At 39.6% G+C, this 26,785-nt stretch overlaps 1 protein-coding gene across 1 annotated transcript in view; it reads right to left on the reverse strand.

Annotated features, from left to right (window-relative positions):
- nr5a2 (nuclear receptor subfamily 5, group A, member 2) overlaps positions 1-26,785 on the reverse strand; it is a 90,034-nt gene that overhangs the window by 49,721 nt on the left and 13,528 nt on the right. Inside the window, exon 4 of the mRNA XM_041792159.1 lies at positions 19,254-19,966. Within this exon, the coding sequence (XP_041648093.1) occupies positions 19,254-19,966 (713 nt within the window). The remainder of the gene's footprint in view (positions 1-19,253; positions 19,967-26,785) is intronic.

Consider the following 26,785-nt stretch of genomic DNA (forward strand, 5'->3'; position numbering starts at 1 on the left):
AGGAAACCTTATAGCCGGGAGCTATTTAGAAGCAAAATGCCGGCACTTCTGTCTGTATATTTACCACCAGTCTGACAACATATCAGCACCCTTCGCTACCAACCCAACCCCTGCCAGTCCACCACCACTAGCAGAGGACTCTGTGAAAGGGTCCCTTTTTAATTCGTCCTTTGTTTCTGCAAACTGCAGGCACCCCTTTTTGCCATGTGGACTCTCTGATGGGAGGCACTTTGGAAAGGTTCCTGCACAAACTGTAGATTTGACATGGCTCATAACTGCGGTACAGCTGAGAGGAGGGAAAGGGAGGGAGAAAGTTGCTTTGTACTTTGCCAGAGTGTGTAAAGTGTCTGCACGCTGCTGAGTTGATTTGTTAGCGGCCCGGTCAACTAAATCAAGTCCCCATATCCACTTTGTTTTCTTTATTTTCTCTGTCTCTCATTCCTACTTCCTCCCTCTCTCTCTCCCTCTCTCTCTCCCTGCTGATTTGACTGACTCTTCGCCAACTTGCGAAAAACAACAAGCGTGTCATTTCGGGGCCATCGAGGCTAACAACACAGCCCAGTCACCTGCGTCAGCGTCTTAACAAGCAGCGTGACCTGCCAATAAAAAAGGCTTTTACCCTGATCATCCTCAAACAAGACTTAAACAAAAACCTGCTTCTTCTCCTACCGAATGCCCAAAGTGCTCACAAATGCGAATCAGGCTGTGTTAACTTGCCTGAAAATGAAAAACTACAGAGGTGGGGGCAATTTCATTCTTTTTTCTGTTTTCTTAGGGCAAGAGAGGTAGAGATGGCTGGAAGCTAAAAAAACAGGCCCTCCTATGTGTTTACCAGTGTGCATAGGCTTGATGCATGCAGTAAAGTCCATCCTTTAACAGCTATAGGCAATAGTATTGCTTCACCTGCTTCCCAGTGTTCATTAAACTTGAGATCCAATGCTCAATCTAGTCAATGGAAAGCTCATGCTTAGAGTCGCTTAAGAAGTAGAAGGAAGAGGAAACATTTAGTGGAGTCCATCACTGCCCGGAGCTCTGTAAACTTGTACCTCATGACAGCCTTTCATCCTTCATCAAAGCAACAAGTGGATGAGCAGACTTTGCTCATGTTAAAACCCTCCCAACCCCCATCGTCTCCTTATAGCTGCCACTCCTCAGGGACAAGCGACCTTAAATCTTCTCTTTTAACAAGTTTCCTGTTCTTCCTTCCGGCCTCCCGCTGTCCCCTGAGGTTGGACCAACTGGACCAATCTAGTGTTTGGAAAAATGTCTTTAAAGCTTAGACTACAACCATCAGGGGACGTGAGGAGGACTTTGGAAAGGCGGGTTTTTGTCAGATCAGTGGCTGCCTGCAGTCAAAATTATAGTCGATGACTTGGCAATCAGAACATGTTGACATTGCAGACTTTGTCAGCGCCAGGAAATAAATTCTATAGATTAACTTAGTTGCCACTGTACGTCATCAAATCAACTGAGAATTGCTTTGTGGCTCGTCATATCAAACTACACACAATGACCTTTTTGTGATAAATAATGAATTACATCTGAAGATAAGGATATAAGATGACATTACATACCTACAATGCTGCGTATGGCATATGATGTAAGCAACCCTGCAGTCTTGCAGGTGGTTTTCTCCACCGCATCTGTAGCATTTTCTAGTGTCCGGCTGGGGATTTAGTCGTGTGTCGCTGACCTTGTTCACCGACCCTGCCGCTCTGTTCCATTTACTACGCTCTTAATGCCACAGTGTCTCTGTTTGCTTATGCAAACTCGGGTGCTTTTTCAAAAGTCAATCCGTCCTCCAACACCAGCATCTGCTGTATTCTGTCTTCATGTATGCCACAGATAAAATTATATCACAACATAATTGTCAACCAGTCACTAAAGTTACAGTCCTGCACCAGCTTTCCTCAGTTCTGCCACATAATCACCCACACTTTGCATATAACTCTGATGCCCTCTGTTGACACTAAGACATGGTAACATTCCACAGTTACTACATAACACAAGGGAAGTCCCAGAATTATGACATTTTAGGATTTTATTGAAAAGCTATACATATTTATGATTTCATTATTGCACCAGATTCAAACTGGTACACCCAAGATGTGTTCTCAGAGGTATAAAGGGCAATGGTGTGGCATGCTAGTCAACACAGACGGACAGACATTTTGCCAATTACAGTAGTAATTTTCTTGTAAGGTAGCAGCAGACAGTGGAAATAGGACTTATCCAAATATCAAACCTTTTGAGATGCATACAAGAAGTCTAAGTTTTATGTGTTTTGGTCGTGCTCCATGGTTCCAATATGTTGCTACAGCACACCTCCCATTCAGAAGTGCCGAACTGCAGCTTTCCAGGTACAGAGCAGCCTCTGTTAAATCAGATTTATGCTCTTTCTGTGACCGACCTCATGCTGTGTATTTTAAAAGGATCCAAAAATCGACTTTTTCCACTTTGTATCGCTAGAATTGACAGAAGAAAAAATTCTGGAGGGCTGATTTACAGTATTTATGAAAAAGAGCGAGTGATGTCTTTCAAAATGGTCAATAATTTATGAATGAAAAGAGGCCTTTGTGAACCCTGACCACATCCCCCTCCCCTTCCCTGCAACTCCCTCTGTCCCCAAAGTCCTGCTCCTTCCCTGTGCTACTGATCAAACAGATATTGTTACCACTAAAATAGCAACTTAAAAAAACACACAGGCGGCCATAAGACCAGCCTGCAGCCTGGGTGAAAGACTGACAGCAGAGAGGAGGGGTTATAGGAAAAGAAAGAAAGGATACAGAGTGAGAGAAAGAAGTTGAATCATATGAAAATGTAAAGGAGTCTCCTGCGACAGAAAATGTGGAGGAATTTTAGGACATAATGCTGTTGCATTCACATCTATGGCTAGGACAATACTGTATATGTATTTTTGTGTGCATGTCAGGGTGGGGGGTGTCATCTATCACTGGACAAATGCTGGGCTGAAGAGGAGGGGTGTTGGTGGAAATGGGGGGTGAGGGTGGGGTTGTCGTCCAGAATGGTCCTGCTCCTCAAATGAAATAATATATCTTTGAAAGCCTACGCCCCGCGCCGGGCGCTGCGCCCATATATCAAGCCCAAGAGCGTCTGGTGGATCCGCTCCAGGCCCATTAACCTTCCACCTGTTCCCCCTTTACACCCCCCCACCCCCCCACCCCCCCACCACCACCACCTCCACCCCCAAACCTACGGTCCTCTTTTCACCCCCTACAAACACCCTCCCCTGTTGTCCTTCACTTTGCCCCCTCTTTTCTTCCTCCTCCTCCTCTTGCCCTTGGTCTTTACCTCTCACAGCCCCTTGTTCATCCTCAGATTTAACCTCACTCTCCTCATTCTTGTTTCTATCCTTCATTATGTCTTTTTATATTCTCCTTCCGTCTCTTTTTTCTTACCTTCAACCCTTCCTGTCTGTGTCTATAACTCTATCTCTTTCATGATCACCCCCTCCACCTCAAAGTTTTCATCTTGCTGTAGACTGTACTTTTTCTCTCTTCTTCTGGTACTCATTTAACTCCACATCCCCCTTCCGCATCCTTCTTTTCTTCCTAATCTTCTTTGATACCCTCTAAAGCAAGTATGCTATGATAAGTGTGTGTGAGAGTGTTTGGGGGGCATAACAGCCTGCCGAATAATTCAAATGCAATGGACCAGGGACACGGTTACAAATCTCTGCCTACTGCACGCAGCCGCCAGCCCCATCACGCTTGCAGTTTGTCAGGACTGGGGGTGTCGGGAGGGGAGGTCGTTGCGAGGTGGGAACCGTTGACCTCTATGACAAGACAGACATTGCAGCCTGAGGCTCTGAATCTGTGTGAGTGTAATGGGACGGTTGTATAGATATACCACTTCCCGGGGTTCACAGATCACACCTAAAACGGCTTATTAATTTCCACTCAGTTATGGGGTGTGAAGGGAAAAAAGAAAAGGTGCTTCAGCGGTCAAAACAGGGCAGGGGTAATACACCCCCCTCTCTTCTCGCAGCACACATACATGGATGTCTGCACGCACTTGCATGCTCCTTGAAATTAAAGCGCTCCTGGATAGGTCATGGAAAAAAACAAGGTGTGTGTACGAGAGGGGAAAAACTAAGAATATAAAAAAAGGGCCTCCAGTCTGAACAGAGCGGGCGGTGTAAATATAATTTCACCAAAGTAAATTCATGTAATATTTATGGATGTAGATGGAGGGGAGGGGAGGTGAGGAGGGGGCTGAGATTATGCAGCAAGGCAGAGTGGGGGCATCAGAGGACCTTACATTATTCACTCAGGTAAATCTATAAGTGGAGAATATTCAGGTGTGAGATGTGAACATCAGACCCCTCCTATGGCACTCCAGGGATCTGTCATAGCCTGTGATTGACTGACAGGCAGACACTCAGGGGAGTCAAAAAAATTAGTAGTGTAGAGGCTGTCAGTGCTGTAAATAATTCTAATGGTTGTGCTGTGTTTTGGGTTGTTGCAGATTTTTGAGCATTTTGAAACTTGACATGAGGAGAATTTATGAACAAGTCCACTGGAAAAAAGAGGTTTTTTAGGTATGAATTGGACTGCTCGATAAAGAAAAGGAAAGACTTGTTTGCATTCCTAAGTTGGATGTGTGTTGTACTGCAACCCCAACTAACTCAGCTGTATTTGACAACGAAGCTTAAGTGAATGTAAACTCTCTCTTTTTTTACTTAATCAAACAACACAGTGCCAGTTGGGCAGGTTAAGATATATTTAAGTTTGTGGTTAAAATGCCATTCTTCATAACAACTAAGTACAAAAATGTAAAAATAAAAGGACTGAATCATTATAAAAGCATTTACACTCATTAAAATAACAGTGAAGAGTAAAAAGGTAGATGTTTAATAACACAAGGTCCAGACTACTTCTCACTTGTCCACTGAGCTGTCTGAGTTTTTTTAAAGTGAAATGAGACTTTATGCAATGGTGGACTTATTTAGCATTGTTGGGGCTGCAGGGAGACCAGTGTTAATTTCATCGACTAAAACTATGACTAAAAATACAGGACAGCCTTCTTTTCCATGACAAAAACTAGACTAAGACTAACAAAAATAGATCTGTGATGACTAAAGCTAACAAAAACTAAATTTAGTTTTCGTCAAGATAACTAAAACTAGACTACAAGGAAATGTAGTTTTTGTTGGACATTCAAAATCCATGATATTTCTCCTTTGTTACCAGGTTTGGTAGGGTGAATAGAACACACTACCATGATCTGGTACCAGATTTAGGAAAGAGAATAAATGCTTGGACTAAAAGTAAAGACTAAAATATGAAGACGTTTTACAGACTAAAACTAGACTAAAATGTTTTGAGTTTTTGACGACTAAAACTAAAAACGATAGAAGTGACTAAAATGTGACTAAAACTAAAATGCATTTCATTTAAAAACTAAAACTAAGACTAAAATTAAAAACAGCTGCCAAAATTAACACTAAAGAAGACGCTGATTTACAAAAGTTTGTTGAAAGAAAAAATAAAGCATGCGATTAATCACAATTAAAATCATTTAGTGCACTAACTTTGGCCCTTGATATTTTTGTGATTAATAGCCCTAGATAGAATGGAAATTAAATTTTTAAAAATTCCACTCCATAGCAGCATTAATCCTTTAAGAAATTAAATTAACTACAATAAAAAAGTTCATTTATTTCTAACACTACACACTAATAGCATTTAACTTTAAAAAAGAGCAATGCCATTGCTGTAGATTGTACTAAATTAGCCAGAATTATCAAGAAATTCTTTGCAATGGAAAAGTCTCATAAACTGTACAGACTCAGTGTCACATGCCACATTATTGCTCCTTTAAAGCTAAACTTCTTTAAGTTTAGATGCTGTCTTGACTGAAGGACTAAATGTTAAGCTAATCTATGGTGAAGCATGGCTTCTACATCTGCATTTTTTATATGTCCTTTTTTGCCTTGTTTTGAAATTGAATAGTTGAAAGCTGAAGTACAAAACCTTCAAGCTGGGTTCTGACTGGGGGCTTGTAGGGGCACAAGACCACCCATAAGGGAAGATAAAGGGGAGAAATTTCTGGGCCTCAGCAAAATAGAGGTCAGCAAGATCATGGTCGATTGTAAAATAAATCTGTGATAACCACATTTTTTTTGCCTGAATAATAACCACTCTTATCAAAGCAACAAATACATTTTTGTATTTATTTATGCTTTAGTATATAGCCTTATTAAAAATGGAAACTTATTTTCTTAAAACAGAGTTAAAATGGGTCAACAGTGGCAACGATGTGTGGGAAAAAAAGGTGGTTTAATGGGATTTTAAAAGTAGCAGAAATGAGTGGTCAAAATGTGTAGAGACAAAAAAATAGGCAGAATGTGGCCAAAATAGGTTAAAAGTGGCAAGAGCCAGTGGAAAAAGGGGTTTAAGGTTGAAAGTGTCAAAAAATGGAACAACAAATAGTAAAACATGATTAAAAAATAGTTGAAGAATATTGAAAATGGGCTAATAGTGGCAAACATTGAGGCAAAAATAAGTTGAAGTGGCAAAAAGAGGCAAAGAAAGTGGGAAATTGGGATTATAAAATGGCAAAAATTGATTAAAAGAGGCAGAAATGGGTTTAAAGTGGTAACAATTAGTGGAAAGGTGGGGAAATGGTATTTTAAAGTAGCAAATTGGTTAAAGTGGCAATAATGTGTTAGAAGTGGCAAAAATGGGCTGCAAAAAAGTGATTAAATGGTTCAAGTGCATCAAAGATGGGTTAAAGTGTCAAAAAATGTACAAGGAGTGGAAAAATGGACAGAAATATATGAAAAGAGGCAAATAAAAGTGGCAAAAAGATTTAAAAAAAAAAAGTGCTTTAAAAAGGGGGTAAAAAGAGGGAAAGATAAATAATTTCAACACCATAGTAAAAGTTTGACACACTTTTCAGCTCCTAAATAAATCAACTATTGGCTACGATTCTGGAATCAATACTGCTGATCCAACACACATGCACTGATTCTGTCAAAAAAAATCACAACTGGGGAGAGCCCGTTCTCTGGGTCTTCAGGGACCCTGCCAAATCTGTGTGCAGGCCTTAGGGGCGTCTGATGAGAATTTGTATTTATGGTTGACCGTACACTCAAACAGACTTATCTGTGTAAATGTTTATGTGCTGGGCTGCACAGTTGATAGAATTTTATTGCCGTTTGATGCTGTACTAGGCCAGTGGACTGGTGGTGCTCCTTCTCTCATTCCATTTAGGAGGTTTTAGAGACTGCTTTCAGGACTTACTGTTGATTCAGAGCAGTGTTAATTTTGTCGACTAAAATAACGATTAAAAATGTTCATCAACTACCTTTATTTCATGAGGAGAACTTGACTAAGATTAGCTAAAAATGGACCTTTGGTGATAAAAGCTCTGAAAGAATTAAGTTCAGTTTTCATCATGGACACTAAAACAGGACTAAAATGTAACTTGGTTTTGTTGGACATTTAAAATCCATGATATGAGAGAGCATGAGCTAAAGGGTTTGGTGACTGTAGCTCTTCTGCTTGTCAGCTTTAGAAAGCAGGGATACATTTCAAAATAAAAATCAGGCTTTAAATGCAAGGGCTTTTTTGGTCTCAAACTTGACTAAAATGTTTTTTATTATAACTATAAAGGGTAGTAATGACTAAAATGGGATTAAAACTAATTGGCATTTTAATCCAAAGAGTAAGGCTAAATTCAAAATATAACACTGACTCAGAGATACCTCATGGAAGCATAGAGTAAGTGAAATATGAATAATAACAGACTCAGAAACATGTTTTTACAGTAATAATGAGCCTCCCAATATAATCTTTCATTGGAAAATTATACAAAAAATCAATTTACAGACTTAACTTGTTATGTCACTGTATCATATATTAAATAGACAGTATTTGCAAAAGTTAAAAAAAAAGGTGTTTATCAAAATGATGGTAATTATATGGTGTGAGCACAGCTCTAGTTAAAGTATAAGCTAAATGCATGCACAGTGAAAGAGCTAGTGCAATATTTCAGTACTATTTAGCCTCTTATATGATCAAGTTTAAACACCTGTTAAATCCTCTCTGTCCTGTCCCATATTCTACATATTTAACTTCACCCCCGTCCTGGCCTTTTGTCCTTCCTGTCTTTGCTTTAATCTGTTTCTCCTCTCCTCAATCACATCACCTTTTAACATTTTCCTCCCGTACTTCTTCCTCTTTGTTACTTCCTCTCCTCTCCGTCACTCTCCTCCGCTCTCTCTGCACATTCCTCCTCCACTCGTCCCCTCTCTCATCTCCCGTCTTTGTTTCACCTCTGTTTCTCCTCGCCTGTCCTTTCCTCTCCCCGGCCATCTGTTTATCCAATATGGCTGCCCCGTCTCAGCTGGGAGCTTTCCCAGGGAACAAGACTTCTAATACAGTTCCTCCTCAACTTAATGGCTCTCAGTTCTGCTTTTGCCATTCCCGCAACATGCAGAGAGACAAAGCAGAGAGGAAAAAAATAAGAGACAGAGAAGCACAGAAACCTGTCTGAGCACCCCCCTCCTCTTAAAAAAAAGAAGAGAAAAAAACCATCCCAGGACGACCAAAGTAAACAGAGAAGCCACCTTTCAAAACGTCATGGCTATTTTCCTTCATACTAGGTTTTTATCTGGTGCACAGACTGAATATGTGGATAAAGTTACAGGCAGTTTTACTTCAGATGGATTCAAACAATATGTCATCTCTAACATTTAAAGTAAGAATCAAGGTCCTACTTCACAGACTGTCAAGCCTGAGCCAGAGGGTTTGGAGGGTTTGAAAGAGATATTTTTATGAAATAAACAAATAAACAAAACAGAAGCCCTTATCTTGTCCTAAGCACCACTTCAGTGCAGCTGCACTTCATAAACTGTCCAGTAGAGCCCTGCTCCCCCTTTTATTTCTGACCATTACTGCCCACTCCTGACATGTACGTCATCAGCCTGCAACATGCAGGCGTGTATCTGTGTAACAATGCTGAATGCTCGCTCCACAGTAAGAGCATTTACACAGTTTTATAGGGTACAAATAATATGCAATCCTTTTGTAAATCTGTCCCCAGCATTTGCAAATTAACGTGTTGTGAGACCAACATTTATCCTCTTTTCCTTGTCATTTGTTTATTCCATCATTGCAAACATACCAGGACCATCAGCTACAGTCAGTTTTTACACAGAGTAAAGCCCCACTCCTCCAAGACTTACACTGCACTGCTATTTATAGTCAGGGACGAAAGTATTGGCACCCCTGGAATTTTTCGAGAAAATACATCATTTCTCCCAGAAGTTGTTGCAATTACAAATGTTTTTAGTATACACATGTTTATTTCCTTTATGTGCATTGAACAACACAAAAAAGCAGAACTGGCTTAATTTTACACAAAACTCAAAAAATGGGCCAGACAAAATTATTGGCACCCTTTTAACACTGCGGGTAAATCATTTTATTTTAAGCATGTGATACTCATTTCAACTCACCTGTGGCAGTAACAGGTGCTGGCAATCTAGAAATCACACCTGAAGCCAGTTGGAATGTATACAAGTTGACTCAACCTTTGTGCTGTGTGCCTGTGTGTGTCACACCAAGCATGGAGAAGAGAAAGAAGGGCTGAGAATTGTCTGAGGACTTAAGAAGCAAAATTGTGGAAAAATATGACCATCTCCAGAGATCCTGAAATTCCTTTGTCCACTGTGGGTAATTTAATCAAGAAGTTTATACCCCATGGAACTGTGACTAATCTCCCTGGATGTGGACAGAAGAGAAAAATTTACATATATATAATACAATGCAGAATAGTTGGAATGGTGGATAAACATCCTCAGTCAACTTCCACACAAATTCAGGCTGTCCTGCAGACTCAGGGTGCAAAAGTGTCAGCTCTGACCATACGTCATCATCTGAATGAGATGAAGTGCTATGGCAGGAGACCGAGGAGAACCCCACTGCTGACAAAGAGACAAAAAAGTCAGACTGGAGTTTGCAAAAATGTACCTGAGTAAGCCTCAATCCTTCTGGGAGAACATTTTGTGGACAGATGAGACTAAGGTAGAGCTTTTTGGAAAAGCACGTCATTCTACTGTTTACAGAAAACAGAATGAGGCCAACAAAGAAAAGAACACAGTACCTACAGTCAAACATGGTGGAGGTTCAAAGATGTTTTGGGTTTATTTTGCTGCCTCTGGCACTGGGTGCCTTGACTGTGTGCAAAGAATCATAAAATCTGGAGACTATCAAAAGATTTTGGGCCGCAATGTAGGGCCTAGTGTCAGAAAACTGGGTCTGCATCAGAGGTCATGGGTGTTCCAGCAGGACAATGACCCAAAACATACCTCAAAAATCATCAAGAAATGGTTGGAGACAAAGCGCTGGAGAGTTCTGAAGTGACCAGTAATGAGCCCAGATCTAAATCCCATTGAACACCTTTGAGAAATCTCAAAATTGCTGTGGCAAGAAGCACTCTTCAAATCTGAGAGACCTGGAGCAGTTTGCAAAAGAAGAGATTTGCCTGTGTTTTTAAAAAAATAATAGTTAATTTTTCTTAGCTGACTCGTAAATCTTGTGGTTTTTGCAGTTTCTAATAGAAACTGCAAACAACTTCCATTTTTTTGGAAAAATGGACAACCCTACCACCCACTAGGCTTGTTATGGACCTGTCTGTCTACAGGAAAAAAGGAAAGCCCCACAATAAAGAGGGGCTGAGCTGCAGACTGTTCATCTGATTGTTCATATCTCAGAAAGGAAGTGCTGTAATTTGCTGGTACAACGTATTTCCAGTTTTAGATTTTTGCTTTTGAATTAAACAAGAAACATCAGGAATCATCAAGAAAATAGAAAAAAAAGTCAGAGGTCTGACAGTATTTATATACAGTATAAATATAAGTGTATATATATAAACTGTTTACTTTCTGAAAAGCCTGAATACACCAGATTATTTAAAACTCTTTTAAAATCTTTTCACTTCCATTGTTGATCAAGCTCTGTTTGTTGCCTGTTGAAAGGGAAAATAAAGTGCACTATGTCCCAACACCAGACACACCCCCTGTTATTAAACAGTGTAGAAAGGAAAACGTGTCCGTGTGTGCATGTTTGGGGGGTTTAGACATCAACATATGAATCATCAATAGTCCCGATTGGCTGCTGAATTTTCCCTCTCATTGTGTTTGCAGAGGCTGGAACAATGGAGGAGAGGGCAGCACTGGCGACAGAGTGAGTCACACACATGCAGACACAAGTTGTCCACTCTCAGATGTGGCACAAACAGGAACATTAGAAGAGCTGCTCTTAGGATGTCTATGTTCTCAGCAACACTGTTTCTGGTTTTTGTTATTTTGTTTACCAGCAGTTTAAACCATGTTAATTAAATCACATAGTATTTGATGATTTTACCTCAGCTATTGTGTGGTGTTTTATATTTTCACTAGACTCATTTTTGTATAATCACTTCATCTTTAAGAGCAAATTCCATTCAGTGTTTCAAGTAAATTACAATGCCGTTTTGCTCCTGTTTGATATCATATGCCTGTTTGGAATCTATGATCAGAGGCCAGTCAAATTATATTATATAAGTTATAACCCCATAGAGTTATCTGTGTCAGTCATCTGTGTCACTCTCATACAATTACTTGAACTGGGTCAATGGCATGACTTAGTGACTTATGGCATATTTTTGTGTCTGAATCTATTATTTCCTCTTAAAAAATCAGTTCACATATCAGTTTATTCTACAAAACCTTCTTTGTTTTAAAACATTGTTAGTATATTTGAATAATGTAAATCATTTCATATTTTGGCACATCAAACCATAAAAATATCAGAGTAAATAAACAGATTACAAACATTGTTAAAGATTACATTTTAATGCAAGAATTCAAATTAAAATACTTTGGCATGCTTTTATGTGTGAAATCTTTGAAATAAACCAATGTTATTAAAATGTATATTTTTATAGTTAGGGAGATAAAGAAACACTTTTGTCCTGGAATTTGGAAGTCACTAAATGTCAGGGTGATGCAACCATAATCAGGTGGCCCAGGGAGGTCAGCAAAATCAAGTTAAGCTGTGATAACTACATTTTATTTTTTTACCTGTTTAATAACTGCTCTTATCAAAGTAACATATTTTTTCATTTATTTATAGCCTTCATAAAATTTTAACCAATAAACACACAGAATTAAATTGGGCTAAAACTGCAAAAATGGACAGAAGAGATAGTAAAATGGGGTCTAAAAAAAGAAGAAGTGGGTTAAAAGTGGCAAAACTGTGTTTCTTATGGCAAAAATTGGCTAATGGGTAAAAAAAAATAGGTGGAAAGTGGCAAAAATGGGTTAAAAGAGATAAAATTGGCATAACTACTGGTGAATTGTGATATAATGTGCAAAAATAGGCATAGAAATATGCAAAAAGAGGAATAATAGTGGCAATTATGCGGCATCAGAGGCAACAAAAGTTAGAAAGAGGCAAACATGGGTTAAAGTGGGAAAAATAAGCATAAAAAGTGGTCAAAAGGGATAAACAGTGGCAATAATGGGGCATCAGCAGCAACAACAGGCGGAAAGAGGAAAAGTGACAAAAACACTGGCAGAAAAGAGCTGGAAAGTGTTTTAAAGACTTTTTAAGTGACAAAAACAGATTGTAGCATCATTTATCATTCATTCTACTCCAGCTGACAATCACGGCCAAGTGAAATGGTGTATAAATCCTTTACAAGTAAAGATAAAAACATTTATTTTCAGTCACAGGTAAGGACTATTATACTTTCCATACATTGGTACAACCAAAGTAAAACTGCCAACATGTTATTTTACCATTGAATTTGTCATTTTATTTTAAGGGTATATGAATCCACTCTCTAACAAGAACAAAAGTGACAACATGTGTCTAAGTATTTGACTATTTAATTTTAAATTAGTTGCAAATGTTTGGTGACGCTATGAATGAAGGCTTATATGTCACTGACCTGTATATTATTATTTATCTTTAGGATATGGCGGTGCTCAGTGCATCTGTTGATCTAAAGACTGAACATTAGCCCCCCTTTGTGCAGTACCATGTTTCTACTTAAGTCAGATAATTCCTACCTTTATCAGACTTTTAAATAATAGCTATTGACTGTTCTGTTAAAGAAATAAACTTTTACATATAACACCAATTAACCTGCATAGTGTCAGATTTGTTAAGGCTCGTCTAGGGGAAAGACGGAAATTTTTCTGTGTAAAGTCAACATTACATATTATAAGTAACTGCTTAAACATTTATTTAGGTGGATTTGTCCTTTAACATGTTGGCAGTTGGCACTGGAGCAAGTCGGAGGTGGGGGTTCATTGCAGGACAGACAGACACAGGGAGGGGAGGGGAGGGGTGGCAGTCCTGTTCTAGCAAATGTCACTGAGAGACAAACACGTGTCTCCCCCCTTAGAACTCACTTAGATACCACCATACGTTTAGAAATAGACACATGCACTCATATATATAAATAGGAGTAATTTCATTTAAAAAAAGAGTAAAGTTTAGACAAATTTGTGGGTAATTGATAACAGTCCAGTGTAAAAATTAAGCAGAGTAAAAACAAAAGTCTTAAATTTTCTCTCTGACAGCATTTAAAGTACACACATTAATATGCTTGTCTACACACACCCCTGTCTACAGCCAGCTCAGAATTTATTAAACAACCTCAAATGATTTGACGCCAGCCCTGCCAAAACTTTCCCTCATCAGCTTTTTGACTGATTTCAAAACCAGTGCACCAGACCTGACTGTTTCTCTTTGTCGATGTGTTAAACCAATCAAAACTGGGATCCAAGGTGTTAGAAATAAACTCACGTCATGCCTCATTCCCAGAAAGACGGAGGAGAGAGAGGCAGCGTGCAATGCTGGAGAAGAATAGGGGGCAGCTCTTTAGAAGGTTCTCCTAATGGCTAAATATTTATGAGTCCCGTGACCGAGGCCAACTTATGGAAACTAAATCTTTAAACACTTTTTTTGGCAGACGCCTCGCTCACACCCTCCCAGCTTGGCTCTATTACCGGAGAAATTCTTTTGTTCTTACGGAGCTAATAATAGCGAGAGGGGCTGTGCGTTATGTGTGTGAGCACTGTCTGTGTCTTAATGTGGGAATGTCTGTGCGTGTCTTTGTGTGTGTGTGAGAGATGAAAGTGTATTTATAGCTTCCTACAGCACCACACCGCTCCTGTGACAAACTTTTTATTCAACTCTGCTTCCTGTCTCTCTCGTTGAAGACTTGACCCCACATCTAAAAGCTACATCTGTATTAACAGGTGGGCTCAAAAACATGATGCTTTTCACTGAATTTAAAAAGTTAGTTAAAATTATGGGACCTATACCTGCAGTAAAATCATTTTAGCATCAGTGGAAATTAATTTCCAACAAATGCAATGAATATATTCCTGTGCATTGTTTGGTGAAGGGCTTGCAGAGACACAACATTTACAGATTTACTCTACAATTTTGATTTCTTACAAACCAAAAAGTTTACTGGTTAGCGTATGCTTGACTGAGGCTGGCTGCATACTAGAACATTTTAAGCCTAATTTTAGGCCCAATTTTTCTCCACCCAATGCAAGGGCATGACCCATTATGAGGCTTGGCCCAACAGATTATTGTGTCAGTACAGTTATTTTACTGCCCCCAATAGAATCACAGCCTCCCTGGTCTGAGCGCTCCTTATCAGTATTAAACTGCATGCTACATTATAAAAAGCCAACTAAGATAGCTCGCTATCATGTCAGAGAGCATAACCACCTGAATGAGGGAAGGATAATATCTTTACCTTTATCATGTTGACATGTTCAGAGAGATTTGAAAATTGTCTCTGGTGTAGCCAACCTTAGTTGCTTGTTATTGCTTCTTTAAAAATGCTTGCCACCTAGGGATATGATCAGTTATGCCATACTGTTGTTTTTTGTTAAAATCAAAGCCTTGCACTAACTAACTTACAGCAACCAAATTTATCTTCAGGATGTTAGTAAAACAAAATGAAGGAGACAGCCTTTGCTGCATGTCTGGTACACATTTCAAGTCCATCTTTACCCTGGCACACAACTAAACAATGGTAACTCTGAGACACCACTGCTCTGTTATAAAAGATATACTTTATTGATCTTTAATATATGAAACCTAGTGTTAGTTCATGCAGGACACTATAATTATAATCATCTAATAGCCAGCTGATACCACTTACTGCCTTCCAGCTCCCACAACCAATCACAGCTCCTTCTCTCAACAGTGGTACATTTAAAAATGACGTACTTCTCACTAATCCCTGCACTGCTGCTGGCAAAGCTTCACCTCCTCCACCCCAGCCTCCTCCTTAAAGGCATAAAGCTGTTGCATCCTCATATTCAGATTCATGCTACTATCAAGGAGTTGCTTCTGATCTATTTTCATTGTGTTCAATACCCATTGTAAATGTATCTATACGGGGGTTTCTAGCCATGCGCTCTCTGAAAAGTCAAAGCGTGCTGCTTGACTAACCCAAGGAGCATCTCATGAGAGGAGCCTTCTCTGCCAAGTAAAACAGTAGATCTATTTGGCAATAAAATGATTGAATGTATGACAAGAGTGTTCCTAAATAAACATTATCTTTAAAGTCAGAGTATACCATGTACTTAGAGTTGTATGTTTCTGAATTACCCAAGATAAAATAATCAATAGAAAAAAATGAGTTTATCTTTATCGTCATAATTATTGGCAACACTGTCTAACTGGTACTAAAAACCAATTCTTATAATGGCTCAGTTCCTTTTACTAGCCCGGCATTGCTGCACAATTTGACTAATAAAAGCAGTTCTCAATGAGGCTACATTCACACCATAGGTTAAAGTGACCTGAATCTAATGTTTTTCCTCGTGTGTGACTCATATTTGTATTTTTGTCTGACAGTGTAAACAGCATAAGTCACTTTCAATCTGACATTTTCAGATCATATTCAGGCCACTTTTATCTGGGGTTTTCATTTCATAGTTGAATGTTCTTTCTTGTGCAAGCTTACAATTTCGCAGTCTTTTGGCTGAATTTTTTCTGTCGTTTTTACCAAGCGCTCACTCATGGTTGATTAATGCTGCTCAAATTATATTACAAAAATTAAGCTAAACCTGCTCTTGATATAAGTGTTCTTACTTTTGTGTTTAACTTGGGGAGATACACATAAAAGTTGATTAATTATTCTTCCAGTCATCAAAGTCTTGCTCAGCAGTCCTTCCAATGAGGAGGAGGAGAGGAGAATGTGTGGGAAAAACTATCAGAGCCACAGCGAACATATTATTTCTCAGTCCCTCTTGTGCTTTAGACAGCTTTTTAAAAAATGCGAAGGAGGGGTTTTGCTCAATTATCTCCTTCACTTGTAAAATACGCCCCTGACTCCTGCCGGACCAATGGGTTGTGTGCAACGGAGACCGTTCTGTGCAGGGGGAGCTTTTTCCTGTATTGAGCTCAGGTCATTTTCTACCTTTGTAACAGGCATGCTGCACAATTCATTTTAAGCTCTGGGTAGTCATTAGGCAAGCATAATGACATTTCATTCAGCAGCAAATCAGGGAGTAACAAACACAAGTGGGTGAGATAATTGAATTAGGATGAGGGTGTGAAAAATAAAGGGACTTCACTATGGAGTAAAAATGATCATTCAAAGTTAATAGGCGAATACACACAATTATTAGCAGTGGCCACACCTACGACAGCTTGTGTGTGTGTAAAGTACCTAGTTAAATGCAAATTCAGATCTGGAAAATGTCAATAACAGGGACACAGCCTGTGCTAAATGTCAACATGCGTTGTTCAAGGACTCTTGTCTGGGCTGTAATTGGCTTCGTTTTTAATATTTCATTCATTTCATGTGTTATTTTCTCCTTTGAAAACACAATAACATTAAATATTAGGAGGTTTTTTTTTGCAACAAGCCCAGGCACATGAATATGCAGCTGAGCCTTTGGCAATGAGGTGTTAAAACAAACAGACAAAAGGAGTCAGACAACAGGAGGAAAAACAGGTGAACGCAGACTAATCAAACACCTTTCATGTCGCTCTGAATATTAACCTTCATTCAGAGAAAATAGAGCCGCAAGCACACACACATTCACAAAATCTCCCTTGGGCTTAGTGATGAATGAGCATGAATTATCACCGTTTTACACTTAGGCATTTGAGGATGGTTAGTTTGGGTCAGCTGGGCTGCTAAAAAAAATCACATAGGACACTGTGTTTATGAGGATACATTTGTAAGACTTGGCATATTGAATCATAAAGTTGAAATGAATAAATATCCATCTAAAGCAGCTAAAAATATCTTAATATAGCAATAATTCAGATCAAAAATCAATTAAGAGTTTGTCTCTATTGTGTCTCTATCTTGTATGCTTGGGTCAGTATTCTGATTTTGTCCGACTAGTATGCTAATGTCCAATATCTCACATCATCACACAGTGTGCTCCCACTTAGATCTGAGGAACACTTCAAGGGGAGATGGGCGGTATTCAGTTCACATAAAACCCCTCACACTAAGACCCTGTTAGTATGAAAAGTGCCTGAAGCTCCTAGTCAAAGTTTTCACAACTCATAGCCAAAATGTGTCACACACAGGGTAAATACGGCCGGCTGCTGCATTTTGATCAGGCAGTGGGACAGACAGTGGTGGCAGCTAAGAACAGACAGCCTCGTGTACTCTGTATTAATGTTGAGCCAGTGCATAAAGAGAGGAAGATTAAAGGCCTGTTGAAGATAAAGGATTGAGCAGATGATGTTCGTGAACTGTGTAAAGTACTGTCAATTATGGATGACAGCATGGTGAAAGACTTGGCATTGAAACAAAATATGGGATAATTTATTAAAGGTTCACAGAGGAGCTGCAAAAGAATTAAGCCCATATAGCTCTGTGCTACCACTACTGAGAGTTAATCGCCAAAAACATGATTATTAGTTAACATTATTATCAGCCTGTAGGGAAGAGGGTTAGGATCAGAAGGGTTTTTTTTTTTAACATGTACCAATGTAAACTAGTCTAGTGGCTGGAGAGGTGCCAGTCAGTCCACTTCTGTCAACTGCTTGGGACATCCCAATATTACAGCACCCTTGCTTTGGTCTATAGGTCCTGTTCGTGCACGTGCACTACATGCCTGTGTGTGTGTGATTAGCGTGCCTCTCAATAACAAAGGTTAAACCTAAAACTCTTCCTCTGGGATCCATAAAGTACAATAAAAACAACCCCAGGTTGTCAAACACAAATGCTTTTTATGATCCTTTTTGGGGTCTCAACAAATGTAGAAAACAGAGTTTTCCCTAACCCCTAACCCCCTAACATAATCATAACCAGGATGCATCACAATGTAGATGTGGACGATTCTGCATCCATTAGAACATAATTGGTACAAACTGACATATAGACCTTCCCTTTGTGCCTGTACCTTTGATAAAGGCTTAATTATAATCACTTTCCCTTTCAGACAGGGCTGCTTTGAATGCCTATCAAGTGTAGTCTTTTTTAAATGGCGCAGCTTTTCTTGTCTTTACAGCAGCACTCATCTCACAAGAATGATGCTGCTCAGCCAATCAAATCCTTTTCAGAATAGCCCTGCATGTGAACATGCAAATACTGAAGAGTCAGTACCAGAGTGCAGACAGAAATGTTGAGATGCAAAGCGGTAAAGGGAAAATTAGAAAGATGATGATGTCAGGGAAGAAGACTTTGTAATCAAGAATGCATGGACTAGTATGGTCCATGGGCAGTTTAAAACCGATGTGTTTTGTATGATTCAGTACTGTCGCAATCATCTAATGTGGCAATGTCAAAGATTAGTACAAGACAAATCTGTAGAGTAATCGTATCATCCAAGGATACTCAAAAGCAATGTTAATTCTGGCAGCTATTTTTAATTTAAGTCTTAGTCTTTTGATTAAAAGTCTTTAAGTTTTAGTCACATTTTAGTCATTCCTACACTTTATAGCTTTAGTTGACAAAAACTAAATTTAGTCCAGATTTGGTGAATTTAAGGACCTTACGTTTTTGTCTTTCCTTTAGTCCAAACATTTATTCTCTTTCCTAAATCTGGAGCCAAATCATGTTCGTACGTTCTAATTACAAAAATTGTGTTCCCTTCCCTCACTTTCTCTGGGAGTTTTAGCATTTTCCAAGGATTGTTTATTTTGTACATCTGTATACAATGCAAAAAATTGTGGCAAAGTTTTGATATTTTGTACTGTGGGGATGTGGATAGTCTGATCATGCAAACCTACCTTTAGTTCCCGGAAGAAGATGCTACTGCGTGCCCACTCCACGATGGAGAAGAGCGTCTGGTCCGCCATCTTGCACATGAGGCCGAAGGTGTTGAGCTTCTCATGCTTGCCCCGGCTGGCCTGCTCCTGCTGCAGGTAGGCCAAGATCTTGGCCTGAACCTGCGGCTCATCTGGCTCACACTTTAGCAGCTCTACGATGAGGTGAGGGAAACTAGGCGGTGAGCCTGACTGGTAAGCGTCAACATAGGCGTAGCCCATAATGGACTCTGGCGAGCTGGTGTATGGGTCTGGGTACTCTGACTTGATGGTGCGTGTACCCTGGAAGTGTCCGTAGGCTGCCTGGTAGCCCTGCAGGCTGCCGGCGTGTGGGGGCATCGCCATGCTTACAGGGGAGGTGACAAAGGGGCTGCGGTCGTAGTCTGTGGGGGGCAGGGCGGTGGCGTGATGATGATGGTGGTGGTGATGGTGGTGGCCGGTGTGGTGGCCTGTGTGGTGGCTCAGCGGCAGGCCTTTTGAGGCGGCTGAGTGAATGTTCTGGATGGCTGAGGAGATTGTGAGGTCAGTGGGTACTGCTTGCATCACCTGAGTCATGGCCTCGATCTTCAGGCCGTTTGCTCGGATCAGCGCCTTCTTCTGCTGCTTTAGGGCACGGTCACGTTTGTACATGGGGCCAAACTTGTTGCGACCCCCACGCATACGGTCTGCTCGCACAGCTGAAAGAGAGACAGAAAGAGATAAACAAGAGACATGAAAATAAGAGGAAGAGTGAGCTTAACAATGTATTTTACAAGTGCTATCAAAATGTTTGATACATTTTGATCAATTAATCACAGGGGAGAAAAATTGAATTTTTAAGCCATTAAAAAGCATATCCTTTCCGGCTTTTTTGTTGCTGTTATCTTTAAATCTACCTGTAATACAATCTTTTACAAATTGATGACATATGTGACTAATTACAGTTAATTAATTGCAATGCCTATAACTAGTGAGATTAGTTTTTTAATTGACTGTCAGCACCATATTTTAGACATTACTCAATCTTGACTGTGTTTATCAAGAAGACATCCTGTTCCACTTTTTCAATCCCATTTTATCACAGTCACACATAAAGCAACTATTAGGAGCCTTCATTTGGTTTCAGTGTTGGCTAACCCTGCAAAGGCAATGGATTGGCCAGATTCCATGTCTATCATCAGGCAGATCCATCTTGCAAAGCTCCGATCTGAAATGTTTGTGCCTGGTCTGAGAACGAACGAACCAATCAGCGTCATTCGAGGAGAATGAGCCTAAAGCTACAGGTGTGGTTGTACTGCAAGCTGGTCATCAATGTCTGCTGCCTGAGAAGCAATCAACTCAGTTAGCTATAGTGGCCTTTTTATCTGAGTTGATCCCTTCTTTATTAAAAAAAAAGCAAAGAACAACACTGAATGCTTTTCTTGACAGGAAACATGCAAAACACTGCTTAGTTGTTGCAATAGCTGGTCGTGCAATATTTCTATATGTGTATTTTTGTCTTTTAGTATCTGTTTATCTCCTTAGTTAAATCTGTTTTCTTTTAAGAACACCAAATTTAAGAGCTCCACATCAATATCATTGGACTCGTACAATGACAATAAAGACAACTGACTTTAGCTTGAGTTTGATTTACCAGCTCTTTCTACTGATAGTGAACAATGATAACGATTGCATGTTCAGCTCATGTTAAGTAGTTTACTCACCAGGGCTATGTATGCTCTATGTTTTGTGTTTGTTTCCTTGAATGGCCAATAATGAATGTGACAGATCATTCATTCAGTCCCCCTCTAAGAACTCTTTCAAAGGCTCTGCCCGTCCCTAACACAGACTACCAGCAGTTGCCCAGATGAGTGTTAAATATATTCCAAGCAATGGATACATAAAACAGTCTATATGGCAGGTCAGGTTAATTTTGACAGCCTCACTATCTCCTTATTCCGTCCTGGACATAGTTGCATAAAATTCCTCTGTAAACAGAAATCCTATCCTGCTGTCTTCAAACTTCTAAATTTCATAGGATGAAAAGCAAGCTGAGGTGCTTCCTGCCTGCATGCAGTAAACTGCTTTGTTGGAATCTGAACTGGTGCCAGTATTGACAGTTATTACAAATAACTACATAGAATTTGGACTCAGTTATGGCCTCGTAGGCTTTTGTAGGTCATTCAGAAGCATCAGTATTGACACATATTGATCAGAATTGTAGTATAAAATGATGTCTGTTTCATAACCGGTTATCCTCACAGAACGTTTAACCTACTCTGCTGTGTTTCGCATTTTTATCTATAAAGAGCAATCCACAACAGAAACAATTACACATTTTATAACCTTAAAAAGACTTACAGTTTTTACAAGGATATACGTATATTTATCAGTACTAAGATCATGAGGAAACAGGCGCAGTAAATGAGATAAACAGAGCTAGGTCACTTTGAAAGAGACATCAGAGCAGATATGCTTTATGAAAAGAACCAACATGCTTTAGAGCAGCAGTTGATTTCACAAGATTGTTTTTAGTGATACCATACTATTCCTTGTTGCATGTGTATGGAATAAGCATTGTGTTTTAAAACTTGTATATAGGGCAAAGGTATTCTTGTAGTGATTACACTTGACATTTACCTGTTGACTCCTAAACCTCACAGGTCTAACAGATAGGGTTGTTACTCATTTACCAGAGACACACACAGCTCAAACACTAAATACTAGCATGGCATCAAAGAAAATTAAAATCCTCTCTCTAAATTCATTTCATTAATCCAGTTTGACTTTGCACTATCTAATAGCGTTATATTTGTTATTGTCCATTTGCAAAAAGGCTAACAATAAGCTTTCTTTTAATTTCAGAAGGACCAAGCATGCCCCCCCCCCCTCCCTTTCCATGTAGGATCCTGCGGTGAAGATCACAACGAGTCTGTGCCGTGGGTATTTCTAATGAACGAGTCGGGCACAAAGTGGAGGGCTACGAGGACCGTGTGTGATCTGGCCGGCTGCTGCCATGGGGAAGCTGCTCTGCTGTCTCCCAGTCGGGGGTAACTGGTGTTAATTATTCATACTTAATTACCTCTTACTCTGACTGCACTCACAGAGCCCAGTGTGCAGCGGAGAACGGACGTCTGGGAGACAACGCTCACTAATACATATGTGTACTATTATACTCTTTGAATTGTATTCTGGAGGGGCTGCCTCTTTTTAAGAAACACATAGATTTATCTGTGTATACAAATGTAGATTTTCCAGTGTAAGAGTCAGTCCACTTTGGCTCATGATGCCTTGACACATGAGTGAAAGAACAGAAGAAGAAACTGAAGAAGGGGCAGGATGGGGGTCTGAGTTTTGGGGTGTGGAGGAACACGCTCATCCAAAACATGCATGCAGAAACACACTCCTAACTGCCTTGGGAGGGATTTTAATGACCTCCGTCACAAAAATGTCTGTCACTGAGAGAGGGAAGACAAGCAGATATGCACAAAAACACACTTTTACACTCCAACACCTATGCGCTGGCTATAACAACACAAAAGCACACTGGAAAACACTGCAAGCATCACACACTGTGGGATCAGAGAGTTTACATACTGATTTCACATACACAATCAGTTCCCAACATGCTCGGGGTCAACTCCAGTGCCCACTTAAGCAGGCTCAGGAATTATCATGACCGCTGAAAAATTGATCAGACATCAAAGACAAAAAAGCAGGAATCATGAGCCGTCAAATGTATCTATTATACATTATTGTAGAGCGACTTTAACTATTAATGATTTCTGCACAACAGTCATTAATGAGCCGAGAAACTAATAGCTAACCCTACTGGGAAAACAAAATTAGGCCCTCACTGCCTTCACGCCTGCCTCTTTGGACCCAGGGACCCCACATCACATCGTGAAAATCAGGGCTGGATAGAGGGGGAGCAACACCAACACCACCACAACACACACTCAGAGACACACAGATTGATTCTAATTAAACAAGGTGATTTGCATGCGTGTAAAATACATTAATATGGGCGGGGGGAGGGGCAGACAGTTTGAGAGATATTAAAGACTATTCAACTTAGATTGTCAAAGTTGTTATGTGACTATGCACCTTAAACGTCTAAAAAATGTAAAAGAAAAAAAAAAGATATATATAAAAATAGCATGGTAAATGTGACCTCTCTAAGGCAGTACAATGTAAGGTTACAATACTTTTTAGTACGCTTTAAATGATACAACCTGTTTTTTTTTTTTATTGTTTTATAGTACTAAAAAGTACTGAAGCTTCAAGAAACTCTCATTTCATAAGACAAGTGCAAACTTGGTAGGTGAAAACAAGAAATTACCCAATATTGATCACCCACTTCTTCATTTGTTGCTGTAGTATCAATGGTTCTCAACTGGTTGAACTTAGGGACTGACCTTCTTAATGAGAAATTGCAACTCAAATTTATTCAAAGATTTATTTTGGGAAGAAAATCTTGCTGTCTCGACCTTACATGGAACAAAGGGTGGGACAAATGGAAAAATGTTTTTAAAAGGGCATTTGGGGTGCAAAAGGCCTAGTGGTTAGGTTGCACCCAGTGTACTCCGGTGGCCCAGATTCAAGTCCAGCTTATGGCTCTTTCCCTGAGTGTCATTCATTACTCACTCTCTCATCTCACCTCCCAGCTCTATACACTGTCCTATCTCCTCAATAAAGGCTAAAACTCCCCAAAATAAAATCTTTCAATAAGAGCATCACCGCCGAAGCCCTGGAGGACACACAGGCATGCATGGGCTACATTTTGTTTCACTAAATTTGCTGTGATAATGCAAATTTTAGTAAGGGAAAACCAGAAATATATTAATGTATTTTTTAACCTTTATTTTAACGTGAAGTCCAACTGGGATTAATTTTTCTATTACAAATATGACATTGACAAAATCAATAAACACCATAAAAAACACACAGCAGGGTTCAACATTTAAAACTGATAATGCAAACATTTTTAAGTCCTGGAAATACATTTTTAAGCCTTTTAATAAAATTTTCTTCACACATATAAATCCCCGTAAGTGATATGATTAACACTCAACATAAAGCAGGATGAGGTTTATTCTCTACAAACACTACCTACTCATGAATAGCACAAAATCAGCAAATGTATGAGATGTGCTGCTTTGTCCACAGGAGGCGCCAAATTGCTGAAGCATTTTTTCTTGCAGAAGCTTTAAAAAGCGTGCCCTGTGACAATATTGTGGCAATTTGGTACACTGTAAAACTGAGGAAGTTGAAAACACCCAAAATATTTGTCAAAACTTATTATGTAAAAGTTTTTAAGAAATGGAAACACATTTTTCAAGAATGACTAAAGATAGAATATATAATTCATATTTCTCATCCACTGCTTTTTTCCTTTGTGTCTTTCACATATTTTAATTTTGAACTATTATGCACTCTAAGTAAGCTAACTTGATGGACTACGAGTAACAAAGACTGAAAGGCACACGATGTCCCAGAAAGTTTTCCTCCGCTGAGTTCAGTGCATCTGAACAGTACATTGCTATGTTGAAATGTTCTCCAACTGAGTGGGTAACTTCACGCATGGTGCAAAAGTGTCCCAAAGGCATTCTGGGATAACTATGCAGATTAAGGGATGATTGTTAAATAATATGACAAAAATTCTTAGAGTAATCAAGTACTGTTTACTTAAAACTAAAAATAGAATAGAGCTGAAATAGCTATTTGGGAACACTTTTTTTCGCTACCTTGTGTTGTTCAGTCTTACAGTGCATCTTTCTTACTACATTCTTTATAATCCTCTTCAGTTTGTAAAGCCATATTGGTGAGTCAAATTTTAATTCTTTTTTAAGGTATGTAGAAAAAAGCAGTTTCCCAAGATCTGTTCCATTTAGGGCTTCCATACATTCAAGGTATATTTTCACATTTTTGTCCTAGGCAATCATTTGTGTCCCACTAAAAACACCTCCAAACCCACATTTGGCCCCAAACCCGTCAGCTGAGAACCACTGATCTATATAATTGATTTGTTACTTTTACTATACTGAAGGTTAGAATGTTAGTATCATGACTACCCCTGTTAAACGTGTATAATTTCTTGCAAAAATGTTTTATAAGTTATAAAAACACAGCAGTTATTGAGTGTCCTGTCATAAAGTGAGTCAAGTGTGTGTTACAAACTTAAACTCACTGGTAGGTCCGTCTGGAGTGCCAAGACAGTGACGTGTTTAGTGTTTGTGGTTTGTGGCATTACAAGCATAAACTGAATAATAAGCCTGGCAGTGACAACCATCCCTGCTGTAAATGCAAACAAGAAAAGCAGCCAGATACAGAAATACTTGCTTTAAAAAGGGAAAAGATTTTAACGCTGCATCCGTAGCCTGATTGGAGACAGCTGTGCAGTGGTGAAAGTTTGCTTGGAAAATTTAAAGAAAAAATGGGTGAAAATGACAAGATGACAATAACAGGGAGAAAGACTATAGTTTCAGTAAATGAGAAAAAACCTCTGTAGGTGTGAACAGACTGAGCTGGGGATATTGTGTGTTAGCAGTGAGGCTTTGGGGCTAAAGCCAGGCTGAAAGGCTAAAAGGCTGACGCTGTCTTCCACTCTGAATTCCCCTGACTTACTGTCTGCGAGCACATCTACACAAAAACACACACAGATTCATAAATCCACAAACTGACCCAGCCTAAACCCTGCTCCTCTTTCCCAAAAGTATACAACATCTCAAACATACAAGCACACAAACACAGTTTCTATGCACATATAGCAGACGCACACTCAGCCCTCAGCGCTTACACCCTCTGATTTATGGTTGTTTAATATACAGGAATATTAAGCGTGCGTAGGTGAGGATCCCTGTCGCCCGCCGGCATATTAATGGGTCCCGCGGAGGCTTGCTGACACCCTGTTTGTCATGTCGGGGCCCCGGCCCCTGCTCTGGATGCGCCCTATCCCATGCACACACATGAATACCTATGATACCTATGCATAAGTAATGGGACAGCTCCCCGGCTTCTAGTGCAGGTACGGGGAGGCTGATGGAAGACAAATCAGGAGGAGGAAGATGGAGAAAGGGAGGAAATAAAAAAGTGGAGGCTGAGGGAGAGAGTGCTACAGAGGGAAGTATAAAAACAGCCAAGAGGTGTCGCTAATTTGTTGACTGAATGGAAGTTGTGATTTTAGATTTAGATAAAAAGGCTAGAAAAAATAGATGCATGTTCCTCTTAAAATATCATTTGTTACCATTTTAGTACCCCGGATGTCATAACCTCAATTTTACTCGGTTCTACTGAAATATTGTGTAATTTCTGCATCATTAAGTTGTACACAGATGAAGCACTGTGCATCTGAACTCCAGTATAAGAGGTACCAATACTTCATCTGGGCTTTAAAGTGATGCAAAAGTGAAGGAAATATTAAGCAGCTCATTGAAGCATATGATGCGAGGCAACTGTTAGCGAGCATAAAAAGAAAATCATACCAGTGGGAGCCGTTCTGCTACGACACGCTTCATCAGCTTTAGTGAATGACGGGC

Source organism: Cheilinus undulatus, linkage group 7, assembly GCF_018320785.1.
Source record: "Cheilinus undulatus linkage group 7, ASM1832078v1, whole genome shotgun sequence".
NCBI classification, from domain to species: Eukaryota; Metazoa; Chordata; class Actinopteri; order Labriformes; family Labridae; genus Cheilinus; species Cheilinus undulatus.